This window comes from Hetaerina americana, unplaced genomic scaffold, assembly GCF_022747635.1.
Source record: "Hetaerina americana unplaced genomic scaffold, ioHetAmer1.1.p SCAF_3, whole genome shotgun sequence".
NCBI classification, from domain to species: Eukaryota; Metazoa; Arthropoda; class Insecta; order Odonata; family Calopterygidae; genus Hetaerina; species Hetaerina americana.
In genome coordinates this window covers 59,344,940-59,367,689 of record NW_027286874.1, presented here as the reverse complement: position 1 = coordinate 59,367,689, position 22,750 = coordinate 59,344,940, and the positions used below count along the sequence as shown (strand labels likewise).

At 37.1% G+C, this 22,750-nt stretch overlaps 1 protein-coding gene across 1 annotated transcript in view; it reads left to right on the top strand.

Annotated features, from left to right (window-relative positions):
- Nucleotides 1-169: 169 nt before the first annotated feature.
- The window catches only part of LOC139690608 (glycine receptor subunit alpha-3-like), a 154,214-nt gene continuing 131,633 nt past the window's right edge, over nt 170-22,750 (top strand). Inside the window, exon 1 of the mRNA XM_071588089.1 lies at nt 170-1,478. Coding sequence (XP_071444190.1) covers nt 1,321-1,478 — 158 coding nt within the window. The 5' untranslated portion in view covers nt 170-1,320. The remainder of the gene's footprint in view (nt 1,479-22,750) is intronic.

Genomic DNA, 22,750 nt, shown 5'->3' with positions numbered 1-22,750 from the left:
TGTGTCAGCTTTGCTCCATCATCCCCTTCTTTCCCAAATACGTTCCCCTCCCGCCGCGCACCTTCGCTCCTCCCCCCACCAATTCGCTCTCCCTCCCCTCGCGAAATTTCTGCCCGTGTGGGACGGTGAGGGCGGGGTCTGCTCAGATCTCTCGCTCCCGTCTCCAAGGCAACACCGGACCAGCATCGTCTCTCGCTAGACGCGCCCGTTCATCCACGGCACATCTCTCCCTCGCTCGAATTCCCTTCCCTCCCTCTCTCTGCCTTCTCTACTCACGGAAGGTCCGGTGCACACGTCTGCGTCTTTTTACCAAGGACGTCCCAATAGGCGCGATCTTTTGCCATCGGGGAGGAGGAAGGTGTTGAAGGAGGACAACGCCGTCATCTCAAGCCAGGCGAGGTCTTCCGACGCGGCAGATGGCATAGTCATCTGCGACTTTAAAGTGTAACGCGAAGAATTTGGATCGCGTTTTTGGCGGGATGACAGCGGTGCGAGTAAAGTACAAGTGAATTCGAATCCGGTGATCGGCGGCGTTTAAAATTGTTGTCTCTGTCGTTTTCTTATTATCTGGCCATGATGGAAGATAGGGCCGCATGTTGATAAGTTCACGGAAGAGGAGAATAATGGCCTCTCAATGAATATTTCAGTTCCTCGTGATTTCATTTTTCTATTAATAAGGTGCCAATTCACTTGGGTCTAAACACTCCCCTTCCAGAAGAAGACGAAGTGACTGTATTCGCCGCACGGGAGTGATTCCTTATTAGTTGAACGGGCTAACTACCGTAACTGAATTATTATTCATTTATTTCACTTCAGCATACTCTTCCCACTTCTTATCACGGGAGCCAAGTTGTTTATACCTTATCTGAGGCACAATTAACTTTCGAAGAGTGTTAGTTGCACATAAATGGACTTATATTTTAGTTTTTCTATTACTGATAAGATTTAAATTATGATAAAAATTCTAAAGTTTTATGCACGATTAGCCGTTTCCTAATGCATAACTGTTTCCTGCAGAGTTTGTCGACCGCGATTCTCGAAAGCCGTTGAGGTTGCATACACCATAAAAACTGTTGCCCTTCACTCCCTTGAATACTCGTGTGTTTGAGCCCCTATTACTTTCATAAGTTGAGCTTCTCACTGACTAAAACACTGACGACTGTTTTAAACTTAAATGTGATACATCGATGTAAAACCATTACGAACGTTCTTCGAGGAGGGACCGCGCCAAAACAGAGAGTTTGAACTTCGAAAGGACAACTTCGTCCTTAAGAACAGTTTCTGCGCCGTGCGCGGAAGGCGTAGCGGCTTAGCATCGAGATGGGATTGTGGCGCGAAAGCTCTTTTGCCACCGCGGTGGCGAAAAAAGAGGCTACCGGAGCGACTTTAATGGGAGTCCTCCAATGCGACCCGTGGCGCTGGCGGCTCCTAGGGTTATTCCTCATCTCTGGGCTGCTTGGCGCCTCGGCCTCTTCAAGGTGAGTGTCGTTTGCGAGCATCTTATGCCATATTTGTCTTGGTCTTCGTGGTTGGACTTTGTGACCTTAAAATATTCGCTACATAAATAGTTTGTTGAAGGAATTTTTTTTTCGACGGCGTACCTGCAATAAATACTCAGTTGACTTCAGCATGCCCTTTGGCAGATTGTTTGTTGATCGCAATAAAGTGCCTAATTGGTGATTTCCCAGAGAAAAATTCAATAGTTCCGAAGTTTTAAATGTTTACTTTTATATTTTCATTGAAATTTATCAATTCTTTGAAATTTTTCCATCATCCCTACTGTTGCCAGTCTTCCTCTTCTTTTCTTCATAACTACAGGTACTGACTTATTTCATTACTGATTACTCCACTTTATTTCCTGACTTTTCCATCCAATTTTACGTTTCTATTGTGCCTTAAAATATTGTTTGTAGTGGCCATCGAGATCCCAGAAAATTTTTCTCTTCAATTTATCCTCAGATCCTCCAATAAATCTCTCGTTCGATTCTTTGAAGAATCCTTTGCAATGCCTGTATGTTCTCTTCTTTCGTTTATCTAATTATATTTTTTTCCAAACCCTTTTACTCTGGTGCTGCCATCGTTGACGTCTCACTTCCTTTGTGAAGTAAAAAATTCCATTTAGATGCTTTTTATGAAGCCTCTTGGCTTATTGACCATTTTGTAATTAGTTAATCTGGAGTATAGCGTTACTGATTACATAGTCAATGTATACATTGTAGATATGACTTATATAGTTAAAATTATTTACTACTTAAAATTATTGCGAGTTTTAATTAATGTATTGTGTGAATGTCGATTTGTATGTTAAAGTTTTACCAGAAAGTTAAACTCTTAATGCACGTACAAAAGTGACTTATAATATTATGATTTTCAATTATCTGTCGTTTAATGTTTTGGCTGTCAATATTCATGTGATCAAAATTTGATTGTTCTTCCTGAAACATTGTCTCCTTTATTATATTATCAATTATATAAATATCTCTCCTTGATTTAAAATATCACCCTCTCTCTTTTTCCTTTGGCAACATTCAATCGCATTGGATTATATAACAGTTAGGCTTTAATATCTCAATCATAAATAAATATTTATTTGTACAATATATTATATAACTTCGACAATTATTATAAATACTACTAAAATATGATACCATTATGAAAAAAATATGATGATTGTTCTTCATCAAATGCCGTTACAATATATTACAATGTAAATATACTTACCTAATGACCTCTTATATTCTCTCTAACCATATAAATACTGCGATATAGTAAAACGCAATATATTTAGTAATTTACTTAATCATCGGGCTAATTCAATAATTTTTAATTGTACTTAAATGCTCCCACGGTTCTGTGAGTCTGTGATTTATCGAATGTTAAACGATTTGAAATAAAGAATCATTGTCTAATTTTAATAAACATAATACACAAGAGATAAACATAATACATATGGTAGTTCATTGGTAGAGCACTAGACTACTAATTGGGATTTCGATTCTTGGGAAGGCTATCTGGTTACCTCAGCTTCACCTAAGCCGTGTGATTTTTTCGGGTACGAGATCTTCCTAGGAAACCATTGCCGGCAAAGGGAAATTTTCTGCCCCCCAACCCCTTGCCTGCTGTGTGAATTTCACGCACAACCGTTCGGCTTGATATTGGTTGAACACTACCATCACCTTTCAAACCGACTTTGGGTTGATTATTGTGTTTACAAGACAAGAGAAACACATATAAAAAGACTTTTTCTTTGAAATTTTGTTTTTGAACTTGAGTTAACTTTGATATTTTTCGGTTCTCAGCATTTATCATCAAACGCCTTAACTTTTCATTGTGTTCTTGACTGTTTAATTGATTCCACCGCCACGTTCAATTTGACTCATATTCAACTAAACATTGTAAATTTGATGAAAACAGCATTCCGACTTTCAATAAATCGTTTTCTAGAGCCAAGCAAAGTTTACTTTGTATTTTCAAACTCCTGCCTTCAATTAATGGTAATAAGATAAAGATATATTCTGCTAAGTACCTCTTTTCAACAATATCTCCTTCTCTTAACACTTCTTTGTGTAGGAGATCGGTTTGGAGGGCCAAAGGAGCCGAATTTTGGAAATAGGCAAGGTAAAAAACGAATATGAATCATATCTGTATAACATTTTCGGCTACAACTCATAGGAATTAGGTATTGCGGTTTCGTGAAGAGAAAATACCTGTATGAGTGTCCAGTCTTGCACCTCAGATGTCAAACAATCTAATTATCTTGTACTTGTATTGGTTAAATCATTTTTAATTATTTAATGAAGATTAATTGTTTACAATCCCAAAATAGTCGTCACAACCTTCCCAGGAGATGCTAGGAGCTTCGCCAAGTTTCGTATACTACGAGTATACCCGTTGGAACCTCAATGCTTAGACTACTCTGTGATTTCAGGCGTGTAGTGGTTTATACATGTTAATTTCAGAGTGGCGTCTCAATTCCTACGTATTACACTGAAATATTTGCACGTCAACCTTGAAACACGTAACATTGTTTTGTGTTTGGTCAACTATGAGCAAGAGCGGCTCTCATCTTGCGGCTAGCTTTCTCACACCAAAACTTCGATGAAAACAACTACGTTTGTATTTCAGCATTTAATTGAGATATGTACAACATCGGCACATTTGACACCTCTTCATTCATCACCATATAATGGTTGTTATCAATGATTTTTAGAATAGTGTCCTCGACAGTACAACGAGAACGTTAAGAGTTCCTTGTGGTCAAGTTGTGCTTGTACTCGGAGAATTTTGAAACTGCTCATAAATCCTCTAATCGAAGGTGTAAATTTGCCATTATCATTATCGAGTATCCTTTTAGTCTTCTGAGTTGCGATTTGCTTTTCATAAATTATTTGATCAACATGCAAAATTTTTTCGTCTATTTTTTAGGAATTAGGACCTCAACTTAATTCAAACGACCAAAAACTTCAGTATAATTAACAGATGTACTCTACATGATTTAATTGCATTTATTCTTGAGAGTGTACGGTAGTAAAAAAATAAATTTTTTAAGCACCTGAAATATGAAGCGAAAATATTCCTTTAATGGGCTTGCGCAATGCAATTATTATGATTTATTTTAAAGTTTTCTGTGAGTATCTTTTTTTTAATTACAGGAGTTAAAAAATTCATAGAGGTATTTTAAAGAATTTTTATGAATTATTTTTCCTCTTTATCACGGGAAATTCTAAAGAGTTAATTTGAATTACCACAACCGTCCAAAATATATAATCCAAAGATAAATTAGTTTTAGGTAAACATCCATGGACCATTAGGATTAGAAAAATGTAAAATGGATACGTTTTAAATTCAGATTATAAACGTGAATCCCATTAGATTTATTGTGCAAAAATAATGTCCATTAATATCAGGATTTTATCGAAAACAATTATCCTCTTAACAAAAATTCCATAGGTTTCCTCTCCGCTGTATCAGCATGTATCTGTCAGAAGAGATGCTTTTTAAGCCCAAGCCTCATAGATAAAATAGCTTTTTCATTATGATAGTCACAAAAGTATTGCTTAAAAAAGTCATCTGAAATAGATTAGAATTTTTAATTAATATTATGGTGTATACCTTTTGATGATAAATGAATATTACCAGATGTGGTATATTTTGAATTTTGTTCTTTATTAGGTTTCTTTAATTTATAGGTGAGTATATTTTCCAATAAAATTTTCAACGAATATTAATCCTTTATTAAATAATTCCATGTTACGAGTATCCATAATTTGGTCATTAACATGTATATATATATATATATATATATATATATATATATATATATATATATATATATATATATATATATATATCAACAAATATCAAGTTTAATTAACAAATTAAATTAAAAAATATATGTACTATTGATGGTTAACTGTATTGATGTGCGTCATAGTTGGCGTTTACATATCTGAAATAATTGAATAAATTTGGCATATTTAAAAATATTTTTAAAACGATTATTATAGCGTTATTTTTTCTCATATTGAATTTTCATCAACTTTCGTAATGTTCACTTAATTTTTGTAAGGGAAGGCCGTGGTAAGTGTATTTCGCGTAGGTATTAGGTCACATTAGCGCCCTTTTTTTCTTCCATTCACGCCGCCGTGCGTGGGACTGCGTCAATACACGGCCATCAGCTCTCGCTTGTTTTTCCACTCAATCAAACCCCTCATACATTCCTCTTTCCTCCGGCACCCGGAGGCCGGCCGTTTATTAAACGGGCCGAAACAGAAAAAAAAACTTCAGGCGTCCTTTAACGACACGTCAATCCCTCCATTAACCCACATAGAGACCGCACGGCAGAGAGCCGTTTCAATAGAAGAGGAGGAAGGGGTGGAGGAGGGAACTAGGGGAGACGGAGGAGGGATGAAGATAGAGGCAAAGAGAGGAACATCAGATGCGCGCCCTGGTGTTCGGGAGTGACTCGTTGTCATCGCAATCCTCCCCCTTGGTCGGCATTGAATGTCTTAGTGATGTGCTCTCTTGTCTTCTTTCGCATCCTTCCGTTCCTCTATTTTCCCCAGGGACGATCTCCATCTCGACCGCACCCCTTCACTCCACTAACATTTGTACCCCACCTTCATTTTCCTTCCTTCTTCCTCCTACGTACCCTTTCTTCGCCACTTCTTCACCCTTACTATGCTATACATGCCCTCCGACCATCACTTTTTTTAATGTCAATTTCTCTAAGTCTGCCCTCCTACTCAATCCCTTTTTACGTACACACAAACTAACTCTCATTTTAACCTCAATTCCTGAATACGCACTCCCAATCCTCTGGCCGCTTCCATTCCTCCCTATTTATCAGGGAAATTGGAACGGCTTTACTCAAATGTTTATTTCCCCGTGATGATTGTTTGGTATTTTCTTTTCATTTAAATATATCGAATGATAGGAGAAAATCTTAGATTTTGGAGAAGTGTTTTATGAAATTAATTTTTTTTTTGGTTTCCGAAAATGATTCAACCCAACTGGAAGAGAGAAAAGTGAGTTTTTTGAGATGATTTATTGTTAGTTTTGATAGAAAAAATTGGAACCCACAAATCTGCTCTCTTTCTGTTGTATGCTTTGGTTTTCACCATCTACATGGCGTGCGGCGCTGAGTTTTCAACATGACTGCCGAATTTGAATTCATGATGCAACGGTTAATTATATATATATATATATATATATATATATATATATATATATATATTCTTTCTTGCTCCTCTTTTCACTTCGCTGAAATGAGTAATGTGAAGAATAAATAAGAGTTCAAAACCGGATATGCCAAAGGGGGAAGAAGGAGAAATGAGGATTAACATACAGGAGTAATTTGGAGCACTAAGCCAAGCGAGCCGCTCTACGCTGCATTTTTGGGAGATGATTATTTTGCAGCAAATGGGTCTTATGTACTCTTAAAGGCGTTCCACTTTCCCATTGATGTTTATCATGTATATGTATATAAGCGTATATATATACAATAATAATGTTTTTTGATATATATAAAAAAATATATATATATACATACGTCAATACAACATATTGTGAGTGTCCTTTTTTTGTGTCTCTATGGTTTAAAAATCAATCTACATCAGTGTTTTTATATAATTGTGCGTCGCCGAAGAGCGCTTCATTTAGAATGTATGTATATATATATATATATATATATATATATATACATGTATAGTTTCTATATATATATAACGCAGCGTCTGTTCCTCAGTGAGGCGGCTGCAATGGCGTCTTACCCCAGTGGGGCGGCCAATAAGTGATGGTGTCACGTTAAAAACACTATAAAGGAAGGTACCATTAAATTACCTCAATTATCATTCCCAAGATTAATATGATGGATTATACGCAGATTTTGAGTCTTGGCAACTACGGGGCTCGGCCCAATCGACCGTGTGTCGTGCCCGGCAGCGGGGGAGGTAGGGCTTCCGCCGTCGTCATCCCACGAAACCCTTGCAGGAGGAAACCAGCAGCAGCAGGACAGAAGACGCAGGAGAAGAAGACCAAATTAGTTAGAATAGAAACGTGAAATGTTAGGACAGTGATGAGGACAGGGAAATTGGAGAATGTTAAGCGAGAGATGGAAAGGGGAAATATCGATATTTTAGGTCTATACGAGGCGAGATGGAAAGATAGCGGGGATTATTGGAGTGATAAGAATAGAATAATATACAGCGGCGGGGAAGAGAGCCAACGAGGGGTTGCCATACTATTAAATGAAGAAGTAGGAAGATGCGTAGTCAACATAGAGCAGGTAACGGATAGAATACTACCGGTAGAGATAGAAGCAGAACCTACGAACTGGGTTATTATTCAGATATACATGCCACCGAGCAACCATAAGGAAGAAGGGGTCGATAGGATGCATGATCAGTTAGAGGACATAATCGCGTGTGTTCCCGCAGGAAAACATTTGATAGTGATGATGGAATGTGACGGTAGGCGAAGGAAGAGATGGTGACGGGGTCAGGGACTACGGTTTAGCCATGAGGAATAACCGCGGGGAGAAAGCAGTTGAGTTCTGCAAGAGACAGGGGCTAGTCATCACCAACACTTGGTTTAGACACCACAAAAGACGCAGGTATACATGGAAAATGCCAGGTGACTCAAAAAGGTATCAGCTAGATTATATGCTGGTTTGACACAGGTTTAGGAACAGTGTGATAAATTCGCACAGCTTCTCGGTAGCGGATGCGGACTCTGACCACAATTTAGTGGTTTTGAAATGTAGTGTCCGTGTCAAAAAGATAAGGCAGGGGCGGCGAGTCAGAAAATGGAATGTAGAAGCATTAAATGGTTTGAAAAGGAAGAAATACAAACAGGCGGTAGAGGAAATCATGGAGGATGGTAAAGAGCTAAGTACCATCGAAGAAAAATGGAAAAGTATTAAGAAAGGGTTTTCTAAAGCCGCAAAAGACACTATTGGAACCGTTAACGCTAAATGGACTAGGAAACCATGGATCACGGATGAGATGATTACAAAGATGGATGAGTGGCGAAAATGGAAGAATGTAAATGCAGAATTAGTCAAAATGAAGTACAAAGAATTAAACAATAAATTGAGGCGGGCAACAAATAAAGCAAAAGAAGCATGGTGGAAGACGCAGTGCGAGGATATGGAATGTCTGCAGAGGAAGGGTGAAATCGGTACGCAATTACGTCCATCCAAAAACCTACCTTAACCGGTAGATTACCTAACAATAATAATATTAACATTTATATCCATCCCATTATTTGTCAGCTAGTCCACCAATTAATTAACGCTCCTTTGCAGTACTTCACGGTGTCTCTCGTTCTCGACTTTCCTGTAGATAATGCAGTCGTCCGCCAAAAGTCTTATCTGAGATTTAATATTTCACAATCGCCGAGAACTTTCTCTTTCGCTTCTCTGTCCCGCCGGATATAGTTGATCTTCCTCTTGACGCCTTTCAATATGCAATTCATCGGCACAAAATGTGCCCACAATCCTTACACTTTTTCCGCTTTGAGGGGGGGGGGGTGCAAATGCACTGCTGGAATATGGTCGATGGCCAGCTCTGCTCTGCGGAAATATCCGTGTCCATATTTAAACAAGGGCTACTGACTATGCCGGTTTTGGGTGGGATCCGCTTTATATTACACTTCTATTTTTCTAGAGTGCGGTTACGTTATCTTGGGAGCAGCCAAAACATTATTTTCAATACGCCAAAATGCAGGCTAAACGGTTAGATAGAAGATATAGAATTATATATAGGGGGCGGCAACATAACTCTCTTTTTTAAAGGGATTTTTCTTTTGAAAAACGGAAGTTACGTTGCCACGCCCTGTGTACGAGATTATAATAATGATTTTTTTTAAGTGCTTCGAGGATTGGAAAAATCGTTGGCACAAGTGTATAATATATGTTGGGATTACTTGGAAAAGGACAAAATAGTTATTCGTGAATGAATAAATAATTTTTGAAAACACACTAAAGTCGTGATACTTTTTGAATAGACCTCGTATTCTTCCGAAGGGCTAAATCACCATTTTTGTCGGACTGACAACTCTATACGACATGGTTTTTAATCCATGAATTCTTCATACTCCCTATGATTTTCGAAAAGCCAATATGTATTTTAAATGAAGATTGTTAACTTTTTCGTTTTTATATGGAAGGTTTACAAGGGAGAAACGTGTTCGAAAACGTTCCGTTGACTGAATTGTCCATATTACCCTTTATCTGACTAGAGGTTAGATCATTTTCAAAATAAATGTATTTTTTGCATCAATCTCAAAATTTACCATCACACTCACAAATGTTGTCCCAAACTTTGACATTATCTCGCATAATTGGACTACATGCTGCGGATTTCGATGTTCTTTCACGTTTGAAATGTTCAAGTTTAAACTTTTTTAGTTTTGTAAAAATTATGAAAAGCCTTTTAGATCGTATATGACATAAAATTCTTTGTTGTCTTCTGTGTTTAAAATATAAATGATGCAATGATAGTTTACTGATTTATCCAAAATGGTTCAATAAAAGAAGAAATTTCCCCGAAAGTTAGCCGCTAGTTACATCCATGTGTCAGTCCCATAGTTTTCCCTCAAAAATAATACTTTTAGGCTTCGCTTAAGTTTCACTTTCTCTACTACCCTTGCACTTACAGAAGTTACTTCCAAATATTCGGAGGGCCTCGCCATACTGCAGCCAAATTAATCGAGCATTTACCTCATATATGAGGACTGTCCGGGAACTATCCAACTCTACATTTATTTTGATAAAAATAGCCTACCTAAAACAATCAGGCCTTTGCCTTCTTCAAATCTCTCCCCATTTGATCTCTTACATTTATTTCAGAGTCTCTTTAGCTTCTCAATGCTATCGGCTAAGTCTTTTTTTCGGAATGGTCATCAGCGTCCTCCTCGCACTCTCCTTTGTCTCATCAACCAACTGATGGGAAGACTGGGCTTGTATTTCAGGGCCCTAGACCCATCCCATGTTTTGACATTTTTTAGAAAGCCTGGATCATCTTTTGCGGCTTGGAGCAAGTCCCCTAACTCTGCGGTATGAAGTTCTTGGTGTTGACGAGATAAGAGAATAAAACGAGGTAGTTGACGAACATTCCGTAAGAAAACTTTAACGATTGATTTGAAAAGTAGAAGAAACGCTGGGATAAGTGTATGAGTTCCTAAGAGGAGTAATTCCAAGGGTGAGTAGAGTTTATTTGCAAGAGATAGGAAAATAGGGTTGTAATCAGTGAATACATTCAAACTAGGAAAGGAGGGACTAATGAACATTGGGACTCTGCTCCAATACCCCAAACGTAGTCGACCAGAGCAGCTTATAGTTACTGTCAGAAGGCATCTCACACCGCTTTAAATTTTAGCGAAAATCCCTCATTCAAACGGAAGGAAACGAAGTTCGCCGTTAGCAAATACACGCAAGCGCTCCTTAGTGGTCACAACTGCCGCCATTGCGCACCTGGGAGCACTAAATCCCTGGAAACGTAAACGCGGCAAATCATGCCGAGCAGCACCACCTGTGTGGGGACGAAGCACCGTATGAAGCCATCCCCTTTTGCATGCGAACTCACCCGCACCTTTCCCCGCCCATCCTCCCATCAAACCATTTTTCCAAACGATCTCATGTTCAGTCTCCCTGCGGCCCTTGCATTACCATGTCCTAACGTCCTCCACTCCGGACTGTGGGAATAATATGGAAGGTTTTGGGAGCAAAGGGGGGATGAAAATATGTGAAGTTTGTGGTAGTAAATTTCTAATATTAATATCTGGTTCATTCCAGGGATCATGGAGCGAGATAAACGCCCCCTCTACTGTTTTGAATTTGAGTGGAGGGTCAGAGGGTGGGAGGGATGCTGAAATGGAGACTTTATAGCATTTGCCAAAGGGGGTGTTGTGTTCGGAGGCGTGCTTTTGGGATTGGGGGCATCCCAATCAGGGAATAATACTTCCATGAGGCCGGGTGGTTTTTTTTCAATGTTTCAAAACCTGAACCCAATCCCTCTCCCACCAGCTTTTTTACTCTACCACCAATGCCATACTCGTCATGTAATTCCAGCGATATAGTTTGCCTTCTGAAGTGTCAGCCCTGCCCTGGCTTTTATACTGGACAGTGTACCACACCCCTAAATATTAGAACCAATAACCACTAGGCCTCATGAAATGCTTTTCATCTATAATGAGGAATTTTTTCTTGAGAAAATAATTTTTGTGAATTTTTCAAAATATGTTGAATAAGATTTAGACTACCAGTTATTCATAAAAAAGTGATAGGTTTAAGTTTTGGGGGTATTTATATCTTTTTTTATAATTTGTAGATCATTGGCGAAAAACCTAATGTCCGAAACCGTTGACGTGGATGTTTTGAATGGAAGATTTTTTGGCATTTCTCAATATAATTTCACTTTTTTTCATTTTAACAGTAAATAAAATGTATATCATTATATTTATTTAAAAGCCTCTGTTTCGGACATGCTTAATGTAGTACCTTCTAAATGTGCTACAATTATGAAAAGGCACAAGTGATAGTTTATATTTACTACAATATTCCTGATGTGCTCCATGGGCTAGGCAAATATGCTAGCCACCCATTGACAGACAGGGGTTTTGCGGCAATTCTTCGGATCTCTACTTTGCATATATCTTGGGATTAAAAATTCGGATCAGAAATATTGTTTATATTTTATTGAAAGATTCAATACTTTTTATAAATACAAAATTAAAAACCCTGTCCAAACAAGTTTTTTAATGTCTTTTTTGCGAATCTTTGAAGTCTTTAGTGCAAGCCTTTCTCTTCCCCCAACCCGGGCACACTACTTTCACAACCTGGGAAGGATTTCGCCAGCATTACCTATGGAGAACGTGCCTCATACCCTAAAGGGATGCGTAAATCCCATGCTTTTTGAGGGGTCTTTTTGATACGACTCTATTCACGATTTACGAACGAGGTACTTCTTAATAAAATCCCTAGAACAAGTGTTCCTTAGAAGAAATGGGTCATGAACGCATGGTAAAAGTTGTCATGTTTCCATGTCTATTAAAATTTATTAAAATTATATAATGAAAATCAGAATGAGTGAAACTATCTTTAAAACCTTTTTTTTAATTATATTTTATGCCCGGACATCATAAGATATATTTATATACCTGCAACTCTCAGATTTCCTGCTGGCATAAGTGGCCTTAATACTCAATTTTTAGCCGTGCGTAGGGATTATTAGAGTAATTCAAGTTAACATTGCAAAGATGCATTCTCATTAAATTGTGATGAAATGTTGTTAGCCACACATTATTGATATTTTATATTTAGTTATGTTTCTACACGAAATTGCTCTCTATATATTATCTTTAATACTCTGAAATATAAATATTAAAAATCTTCAATTTCTGAAGCTTTTTAACGTTAGTGAAATAATATCATTGAATCATATCATACAGTGTTGGAGAACTGCATTAATATTTTTCATTGTTGCTTCAGAGATATATCTGATAAAAATATGGCACAAAATTAAGCATTATTTTGCATTAAAACTAAAAAAAACATGAAGCTTGAGGATATATTTGTGAATGAAAAAACGATTGGGGCTTCACCCGGAGGAGACGAAGAAAGATTTATCATGCCTGCAGAGGGGTAAACGTCGGCGGGGTGACGATTTTTCTGAGATTTGGAAATGGTGAAAGGGAGAAGGCAGAAGGAGAAACAAGCATAGGTTTCTAAGGCGATTATTTTAAGCAAGTCATCTCATTAAACAGAAATTCACTGGGAAGAGCAGGATTATCAAATTCTATTTTCAGGGAAATTTGGTACTTTGACTCTAGTTGGATGCATAAGGTATTTTGAGATTGCTAATCTACTTAGTGTTGCCCTTCTTTTAAATAATTTTAATGCTTTAAGGTATTCCATTTTTGCATACCCGTATACATTTACCCGTGTTCCCTCCTTCAGCATCAGCATCAGCATCACTAAATCTCCTTAAACGTTTCCTCCAATTACAATGCTTCCTGATGCCCTACTTCTCATTACCTCCTCCCGACCGGATCACTTATGTGCTCCTATCAAATACTTTTTCATCCGTTCCTCCACCGCCCCATTCTCACTCTCAAACTCTTATCAGGTATAAATAATCAAATTGATTTTTTAATTATATGACGTTCAATAGTGGCTGAAATAGATCAAAGTTGAATGGGTAAATTGAAAAGGTGAAATATTACACGTTTAAATTCACTCAAAAAGGTTCATATTCGTATTAGCATCTATGGTGGGTTGGCATCATTGTGGGTTGAAATTTTCTCAAACCTGTAACTGGAATTATTATTATACCCTGCAGTTATAAAAACAAGAAATACCTCACGGGTATAATCTATCAACATATGATTTGCTATTTACCCTAATATTATTTAAAACCTGGAATAGCATTCTAAAGTTACTCTATTTTATGCAATTATTTATAAAGTATTTGCTAATATGAAATTTAATTATTCGTTCAAGATAATTATGCAACTTATTTATATGTTTTTCTTATTACTATTTTATTAAAACATACATGTACCGATAGACAATGTCAGGTGGCACAGAAGTCCTAAGTATTATAATCAAAATTACCTCGGAAAAATAACATGACATATTAATCACATGAATCAATATCACAAAAGATAATGAATAAAATCAGTCAGAAAAAATGCACTTAAAGGAAACTTCCACACACAAATCTCTAGCACAAAAACAAAGAAAATGCCCATCTAATCAACATCAGTTTCCCAATCAGCAAAAAAATCTAAAATTGAGCGGTTAAATACAATTTTACAAAGCATATCAATCAAATTGTTACATAAATTGTTTATAAATTTTTTTTAAATTCTTTACCATGCTAGGAAAGGGCTCGAATACTTTTGCAGGTAAAACGTTCCAATCAACAATTGTTTTACTGTATAGTATCCGCCGTCACTTTGTGGAAACGATTCATAATGAATAAGAAATACTTAGTTTTTCCACACAAACTTTATTTTTACGACCGGGTTTCGACGAGGATCGTCATCATCAGGTAATTATTTCAGAAATATACACACATTGGCGGCCTTCCATTCGATGCTACATCGGTTGCTAAACATCCCCATGACCCAGGAAAATGTAAACAAAGAACTCCAAATAATTAAATGCATTGCCCACAATAACGGTTACCGAACTCAGTTAGTAGATAAATTGTACAAAAAGAAAATGGAGAAAAGGGCTGTAAAATTAATCTATAGCACCGCCCCCGAAAGAGACAACACGGCCAAATGGCAAAGATTCCTTTTTTTAGGAAAGCTGTCCCTGAAAGTCACCAGTAGGATACCAAGGGATAGATTCATACCCGCTTTTTACAATAAAACAAATTTTAAAAACTTAATAACCAACGGGAAGGAAAAAATCCCAGATCTAGAGAAGAGTGGAGTATACAAACTCTCCTGTGAGTGCTCAGCCGTTTACGTGGGGCAAACGGGAAGGAAATTCAAGGAAAGGCTCAAGGAACACCAAGCTTCCTTCAGAAACAAGAATGGTGCGTCCCAATTTTCAAAACATCTTTTGGATAACGGACATTCCAGTGATTTTAAGCTGGAAATTATGCATGTGGAAAGAAAAGGACCCCGGATGGACGCGCTCGAACAGATGGAAATCATCAAGAGTGAAAGGACCAAGTGCAAAATAGTTAACGACGTATTATACACCTTCAGATCTCCTCTCCTCGATCTTTCACTCCCACATCAACCGTTTCCCTCCAACAGCCCCGAGAACAAGGGGGACCCCCCCCCCGTTCTCCTTCCTCTTTCTACCTGCCTGCCCAAAGGACTAACCGTCCCCACCCACTCTCCGACCAAATTACACCCCGTAATCCCCCCCCCCCCCTAGCCATACTGACCAATAACTCTGTCCCTTACTCCTTCACCTCATATGTTCAGCATTGCAAGGGTATATATGTGTGTATATTTCTGAAATAATTACCTGATGATGACGATCCTCGTCGAAACCCGGTCGTAAAAATAAAGTTTGTGTGGAAAAACTAAGTATTTCTTCATCTACATCTACTCAATACCCCGCAAGCCGCCGCAAGGGCGTGTGGCGGGGGGTGCTAGGACACCACCCATAATTTAGAAAAGAAAAATAATTAAAAAAAAAAAAATCGCATGCAATAACGACAAAATCATATATAAAAAAAAACATGGCATACATTCATGCATGAACACTTACACCCCACACACATGCAAACACTCAAACTACCAACTAACATACACATGCACCTGAAAGTATACCTAACATCTCTATAGTGTTTAATTTTGTTCCGACTTGTAAATTCAAAGTTTTTAATATTTCTAAAGTGACTTCGGTTTCTTGCTATTATGATTACTGATTGTTCGGGGAAAGAATGAGTATTTGTACCTATCTGTCTTGGAATCTATCTCCCTTAGTTTATCTTTGTGGTCTGATCTACCTAAGTAGTGTGGGGCCATTATAATTCCTTCAGTGTCATATTTAAACTCGTTTGTTCTGAACCTTTCTAAAAGTCTAAGCCTCGCTTGTTCTCTCCGCACTTCAAGTGGTTCCCAGCCTAAATCCCCTAAGAGACCTGTCACACTTGTGTTTTTATCATAACAATTTTTAACAAATCTAGCGGATTTTCTCTGGACTTTATCTAATTCTTTTTGCCAAATTTTCTCCCACGGATCCCAAATACTTGCGGCATATTCCAAATGAGGTCTAACTAGAGCAAAATAACACCTCACTTTAACTTTTTCATTACATTTCCCCACCACCCGTTTTATGAAGCCAAGTTTCTTTAAAGCTGATCCGCATATTGTCCTGATATGTGCTCCCCATGAAAGGCGTGGTGTTAGAACAACCCCCAAATATTTAACTTGATTTGCCGTAGTCAATACTGAACCCTCTATTTTGTAGTTTATATCCTGTTCCTCGCTTCCTTTATTCCAAAATTTCAAAACTTCAAAACTGCACATTTATCTATATTAAGTGTTAATCCCCATTTATTGCACCATCCCGTTTCTTATTCATTATCAACAATTGTTTTATTAAGATATACATTTTTTTTAATTTGTTCTTTGTGCTCGGCATTTAAACTTGAATTTATGATCGATCCTCCCCATTAAATTTGGATTTCCCGCCGCTTTCCTTAATTCTGCCCAAGCTTTCTCTCCATTTAGAATTAGGAACATTCAACAAAGTCTGCTTATTTTTCTTCTACATTTTAATGGCTCCCTGCCTAGCTTTTTTAACATTTCAGTCATACTATCAATCCTCCTATACTTCCCCAGTCCATATCTGGCCGCCTTTTTTGTACCTTGTCCAGTTTTGTAATTTGCCCTTCTTTGTCCGAGTCCCATACAAGTTATGAGTACTCTAAAACTGGTATTACCAGGGTCTTATACGCATTGTACATAGTTGCTCTAATACTCAAAGAGAGCATTTGAGCAGCTAAGTCTCTCAGCGCCCAATGCAGAGTTTTGAAAGCTTTCTTAACCATGTATTCCACATTTATCCCCCACCCTAAATCTCTGGTTAAATAAATACCTAATTATTTACAGCTAACACTCCTAGTAATGACATTTTCCGAGCATCTGTAGTCCATACTAGTTCCATTATCCTTGTTACTAAAAGTGATGGATTTGAATTTGCTAACATTTATATCCATGCCATTATTTGTCAGCCAGTCCACCAATTTATTAACGTCCCTTTGCAGTACTTCACGGTCGCTCTCATTCTCGACTTTCCTGTAGATAATGCAGTCGTCCGCCAAAAGTCTTATCTGAGATTTAATATTTTTCGGGAGATCATTTATGTCCCTGGAATTTTTGACCCACGAGATTACCCCTCCATCAGTGTGTAGTGGTAATTGGCCCATCTCAAGCAAAGGTCAATTTTGTCTAAGACTTTTGACAGGTCGACTATTAGAGCATCCACTTCTATTACCGCATCCGTAGAGTCGGACGATTCTCGGCAGAACCCTAATAGCTGAGTTTCGCCGGAGTACCCTTTTCTGAAACCATATTGATGACTGTAATACCTATTCTCCCTCACCCACAAATCCCAGAGATAATCGGCAATTATCTTCTCTAATAGCTTGCATAAAACTGACGTCACGCTTGCCGGTCAATATTTATCAACTAGTGCCTTATCTCCTCCTAATTTGAAAATTAGTATTACATATGTCTCCTTCCAAGCATTTGGCAGAGCATTATTTTTTATGGTAGCATTGGATATATGATTTATATTATTTGAAACTACACTACCACACAATTTAAGCAAGTCAATTGAAATACCATGTGGCCCTTTTGGTTTATTTTCTCTCATTTTCCTAATTTTTTCATAAATTTCTGCGCTCGTCGTTTTGATACCTTTGTTATTTAATAGGGTTTTGCTTTATTGCCTACTCGGAGATGTATCTACTGAGTCAATTTTTTTACCATACCCTTAAATATACTTTCATACCAATAGTAAAATGTATTAGCCTTTTCCTTATCGCCTACTATTAGTGTGCCATCCTCATTTTTTAAAGCTTTTGCGTTTTCCCTGTTGTCTTTCCTCCTCCGTAAGTACTTATAAAATTTATTTCGATTTTCTCTCGAGATTATTTTCTGTAGGAAAGTTTCTTTGGCTATTTTCTCGTCTGTATTTGATTCCCGAAGTAATATTTTGTAATTTATGACCCATTCCGAGCCCTTATTCCGTTTTTATGAATCACCCTTAGTATTTTCTTCAAGGATCTAAGTTTGCGGTGTAGAACTCTGTGTCAGTATTTTCCTTAAGAATTTTAGCGGGAGAAAGTTATTTAAACCCTCCTCCATAACTTCAATAAATATCTTCCAGATTTCATCTACATTGTGCCCACTTTTTACCCATTCCGAATACTTTTCCCTTAAAAAGTTCTGGAACCCTTCCCTATCACCACGTTTATATTGCATTATTGTTTCGTTTTACGGAGAACCTAATCTCAATCACAGACAAGCCAAAACAAAATTTGGGAAAGGTTATTAAATGAAAGTTCTTGCATAACGCGCCCCTATAAGTTTCCATACTAATGACTTTCTCATATTACCAAAGAATACTAATCAATGAATGAAATATTCAAAACAATTTTTTAATGTGTTTTTTAGCATTGTGAAAGAAGCGTTGCAAGAACCAGTAACTTAGAACAAGAAAATGGCATTTGTTTTCAGTTTCTGTCAAAATTACTTTTAAATAGAATTTTAATAAAATTAACCGCAATGGAAATGGGCTATTTATGTAGTGAGTAATTAAAGTACTGAAAATTTAATTCGAGTATCATCATCATCATCCAACTAGAAGATTGAATTGATAGGTAAGTCGTAGCTCAATGTTTGAGCAATCACGGCAGGATGAAAGGGTCCTTCCCTTATATAACGAGTCTTTCTTGCAAAGGTCTGGTGGCCACATCATCGTGCTACCTAAATTTTTAGATTAGTTTTCCAAAGACATTACTTGAAACTTGGACACATAATTTTAGGTCGGCAGCTGAACCCACTATTCACTTGATATTTAGATCACCAATTGTATGATTTAGAAGCTTTTCGTAATTGCATTGCTTTAAAAATTCTCGTATTTGAGTGACTATATTCCTTCCCCGTCACATTCACATATTTATTCATAGTCCCCGTCGGAGTAGGGTAGTCATTTTTCCCAATCTGAAGACCTTCCCATCTACATCGCAAGTTATCCTCGCTTCCATGGAAAGCCCTATTATTTCAACTGCTTGCAAGTTTCCTCCACTCAATCTTAGTTATATCCAATGTTGGAAGTTGGACTCAGCTACAAAAAATTAAAACCAAGAGACGGTTTCACCATAAGAGTTGCCATTACGAGATGTGATTCCTTCGTGCTTTGAGATATTTTAGCAGAAGATCCTGTCCCGTTAAGAGGCCGGTTAAGGAGCACCACTTCTCCCTCCTCGTAGGATATATTCACTTCCCGAGAAGAAACCTTTACGCTTAGGGTTTGATGGACATTTCTTAGGGAAAAGCTTAAGTGGACTAAAAAAAATGATTTTTAAAATGGGATTCTTTTCTCTTACTCTTAAACAAAGCCCTACTTCTTAAAGCTGTGGGAAATGGCGGTCCAATTGATATTTAGTCTACATGGTATTATGACGGCCAGTGTATAGCAAATAATCCTTAAAAGACTGGCTTGCCAACAGATCTAGCACATAGCGAAGACGTATTGTTAGCGATATTGGCTCCAATTCATTTGACATGGCAAAGAGCAGACCAAGAAAGAAGTACATACAGAATGTCCTTGGTTACGTATGAAAAAAATATTGCCCTAGAATTGAGGCTTTTGAAATATATGGGGAGATGGATGGAAAATATGCAATGGGCAAAAAGGTAAACAAACAAGAAAGTGGTAGGCGTGGTGGAGGAGGAGAGGAGATTGTTGGGAGAAATTGGAAGAGGCACTGGAATGTCTTTGTGCCGGCTTATTAAGGACAGTATCCCAGCCCTGCAACTTATATCCACAGTTGCCTGTGAGGGACATCGAAGTCTAGTCTATAATAAATGTGAATGTGAAATGTGTATTCTCAGTTTATGTTCAAGAAAAATTATTTCATGATGCTTCATTTAAAAAAAGTAATTTGAAAAGGATGTCAGAGAAACTTTCATTGCGTATAACTCCCTCCGCTTTTCCTCACATTCTGTCCTCCATCAGCGACGGGAAGGCATCATTGATAGATCCATCAATATCCTCTCGTATGAATGCTTGCTGAATATATGAATGGCCTATTAAGTCCTTCTAGACCCTTAAAAAAAGAGAAATTTTCTTGTAGAATATACATTTACCGCTTCTTTTTAAGTAGATGCACGTTTGAAATTCAGAAGGGCTAATTGAATTGTACGATTAACGGCTCATGAGAAAGCATCCTTTACTCACGTCGGTGAGATATGGGACTTTGACTAATAACTAGTTTCTCTATTCACCTTTTTATTAAGTCTATATATAAGCAGTATAAAAACATAACTCCAGTCACGTTTTGCCAATCTCAGCCACCTTCAGGAAGCCTTTTATTTTACAGGTAGGTTTTCAAAAGCGAACATTATTTAGCATGATTAAGAGGGGTATAATGGGAGCAGGAAAGAATATTTTTACATTTTGAGGACTTGGCATTGTTAAACTTTATATGTTTCAATAGTCGTAGTTATTTATGACTGTACATGTATTTATGCCGTTAAAGAAAAAAGGGACTCAGGTAACGTAATTACCTACGCTGAGATTACTTCGATCCAAATTGCCAACCATTCTCGCCAGCAAGAAAATATAAATAAATATTTCGAACAAAACAAAGATTAATGTGTTAATTTATAATATTTAATTATAATATAGATAGAAACTAAGTTTTGTTTGCCAGTTTGTCAATCCTTATTTGGTCTTAAAATCATACCATAGCTTTATTATCTGAAAGAATATGTGACACCATGACTATTCTATGTTATTTGAAAACTGAAAATTTTGCAAAATCAATGGATAATGCTTAAAAGATGAATTTTAACCAAGCCACGGGAAACTATATAAAAACCTGCCAAATTTTAGTCGTTCTTTGAATCAGAGTATTTCAGGAAATTATTATAATAAAGTTTTAATTTTTAAGGAGTAATGGTTGCGGTCTGGTGATCGTAATACCGTATCGTATCGGATACCGTAAGATCTTCTGGCTATGGTGTCGTGTGAATTATAGATTTATTTTTGAACCGTTGAAGGAATGTCATCTCTCGCATTGGGTTTTATATTCCACCGTGCCTCGAAGGTTGAATAAGATTTCATCTAATGATTAATTGCGTATTCATGTCGTCGGCTGAGCTGAGTGTATCCTGTTCGTTATGGGAGGAGAGGAAGAGAGTTCCCTTCATTAGATCATGCCTTTCCTTTCAAGAATTCAGGGAATGTATTTTCGAGGTTGATTAAGTTTATCCACGGGGATCCTACGAAGAAAGTGAAATAGGTATAACCCTTGAAAACTTTACTGACAATTCCCCTTTACCTTTTCACCACAGGTGGAAAATAGCTGAATTATTTTGCTCATGATAACATGCATAGTTTGTGGATGCAAAAGGTTAATTTAATTATAGTATCAAATTTACTGTAAAACGTTGCAATAGATTATAAACTAATAGTGTACCTCTTTCATAAGATAACAATCCTTCTTTTTTATAATTTATAAACTTTTTCATAGGTGTTGACTGTTAACGAAACGATGTTACACAATTTAATTTAGGTTATGGGCTGAATTATTTTGAGAAAATTCATAGCCCTGGTAGGTGGAATAATATAAAGTATAAAAATATGCTCTTAACACTTTGCACTGAAATATTTTTTGGCTTTTGATATCCAATTTGACATAAAAATTTGTTCTTTCCTAACTGAAAGTATTAGTATTGGTTATCGCCTTAATGGATGTTAGCTTAATTTTTATTATTTTCAAATATCTGCAAAACTTTTCAGTGGTGCTGGTGAGCTCCATCCGGTTAACAATGAACCCTCATTTCTTCGTAATCGATTTGCCTCATAAGTACCTTATCTAATTTCCCCACTTTTGATTATTTATCAACTCACGTCTATCCTCTAAAACCTCTTGATATATTTTAGGATTTAATTGTGCTCATCTGTTGCTAGCTCTACCAAACTGTTATATCCCTGAGTTAATGTTTTTGAAATCGACTTCGTGTTTCAGCGACACATCTTCCTCTTCCAATTCCTCTCAGTGAAGAGCAGCAGGGCTATTTCATTGGAATTTTAATTCCTTAATTCCGCGAAAGTGGCAATGCTAAGGAAACTCAATTCATTTGCATTCTAACCTGGTTACTCAAACCTCACACAGATATACTCCGGTTGGCAGTTTCAGAGACTTTATTGTATACTGTGAATCTTCAATAGGTAATTGGTCTGGGGATTGATAATCTGTAGAACATCAACCGATGAATTACTTTTGGACAACTTTATTTTGCCTGATACAAGCAAATATAATTTTTAACTTTTCCCCGTAGGTATATTTTATTTCAACCTGGCTTTTGCTTTTACGGTAACCATTATAGTGCATTGACAAACCTGCATCCGCAGATCAGAAAACCTATTCGCCATTGCTGGATGGATGCTAAAATAAATTCTCACAGTCATAGGGCATTTTTTATAATCTTTAACCAAATGAAATTAGAAATTTTTGATTGAGGAGAAAAATCCAAA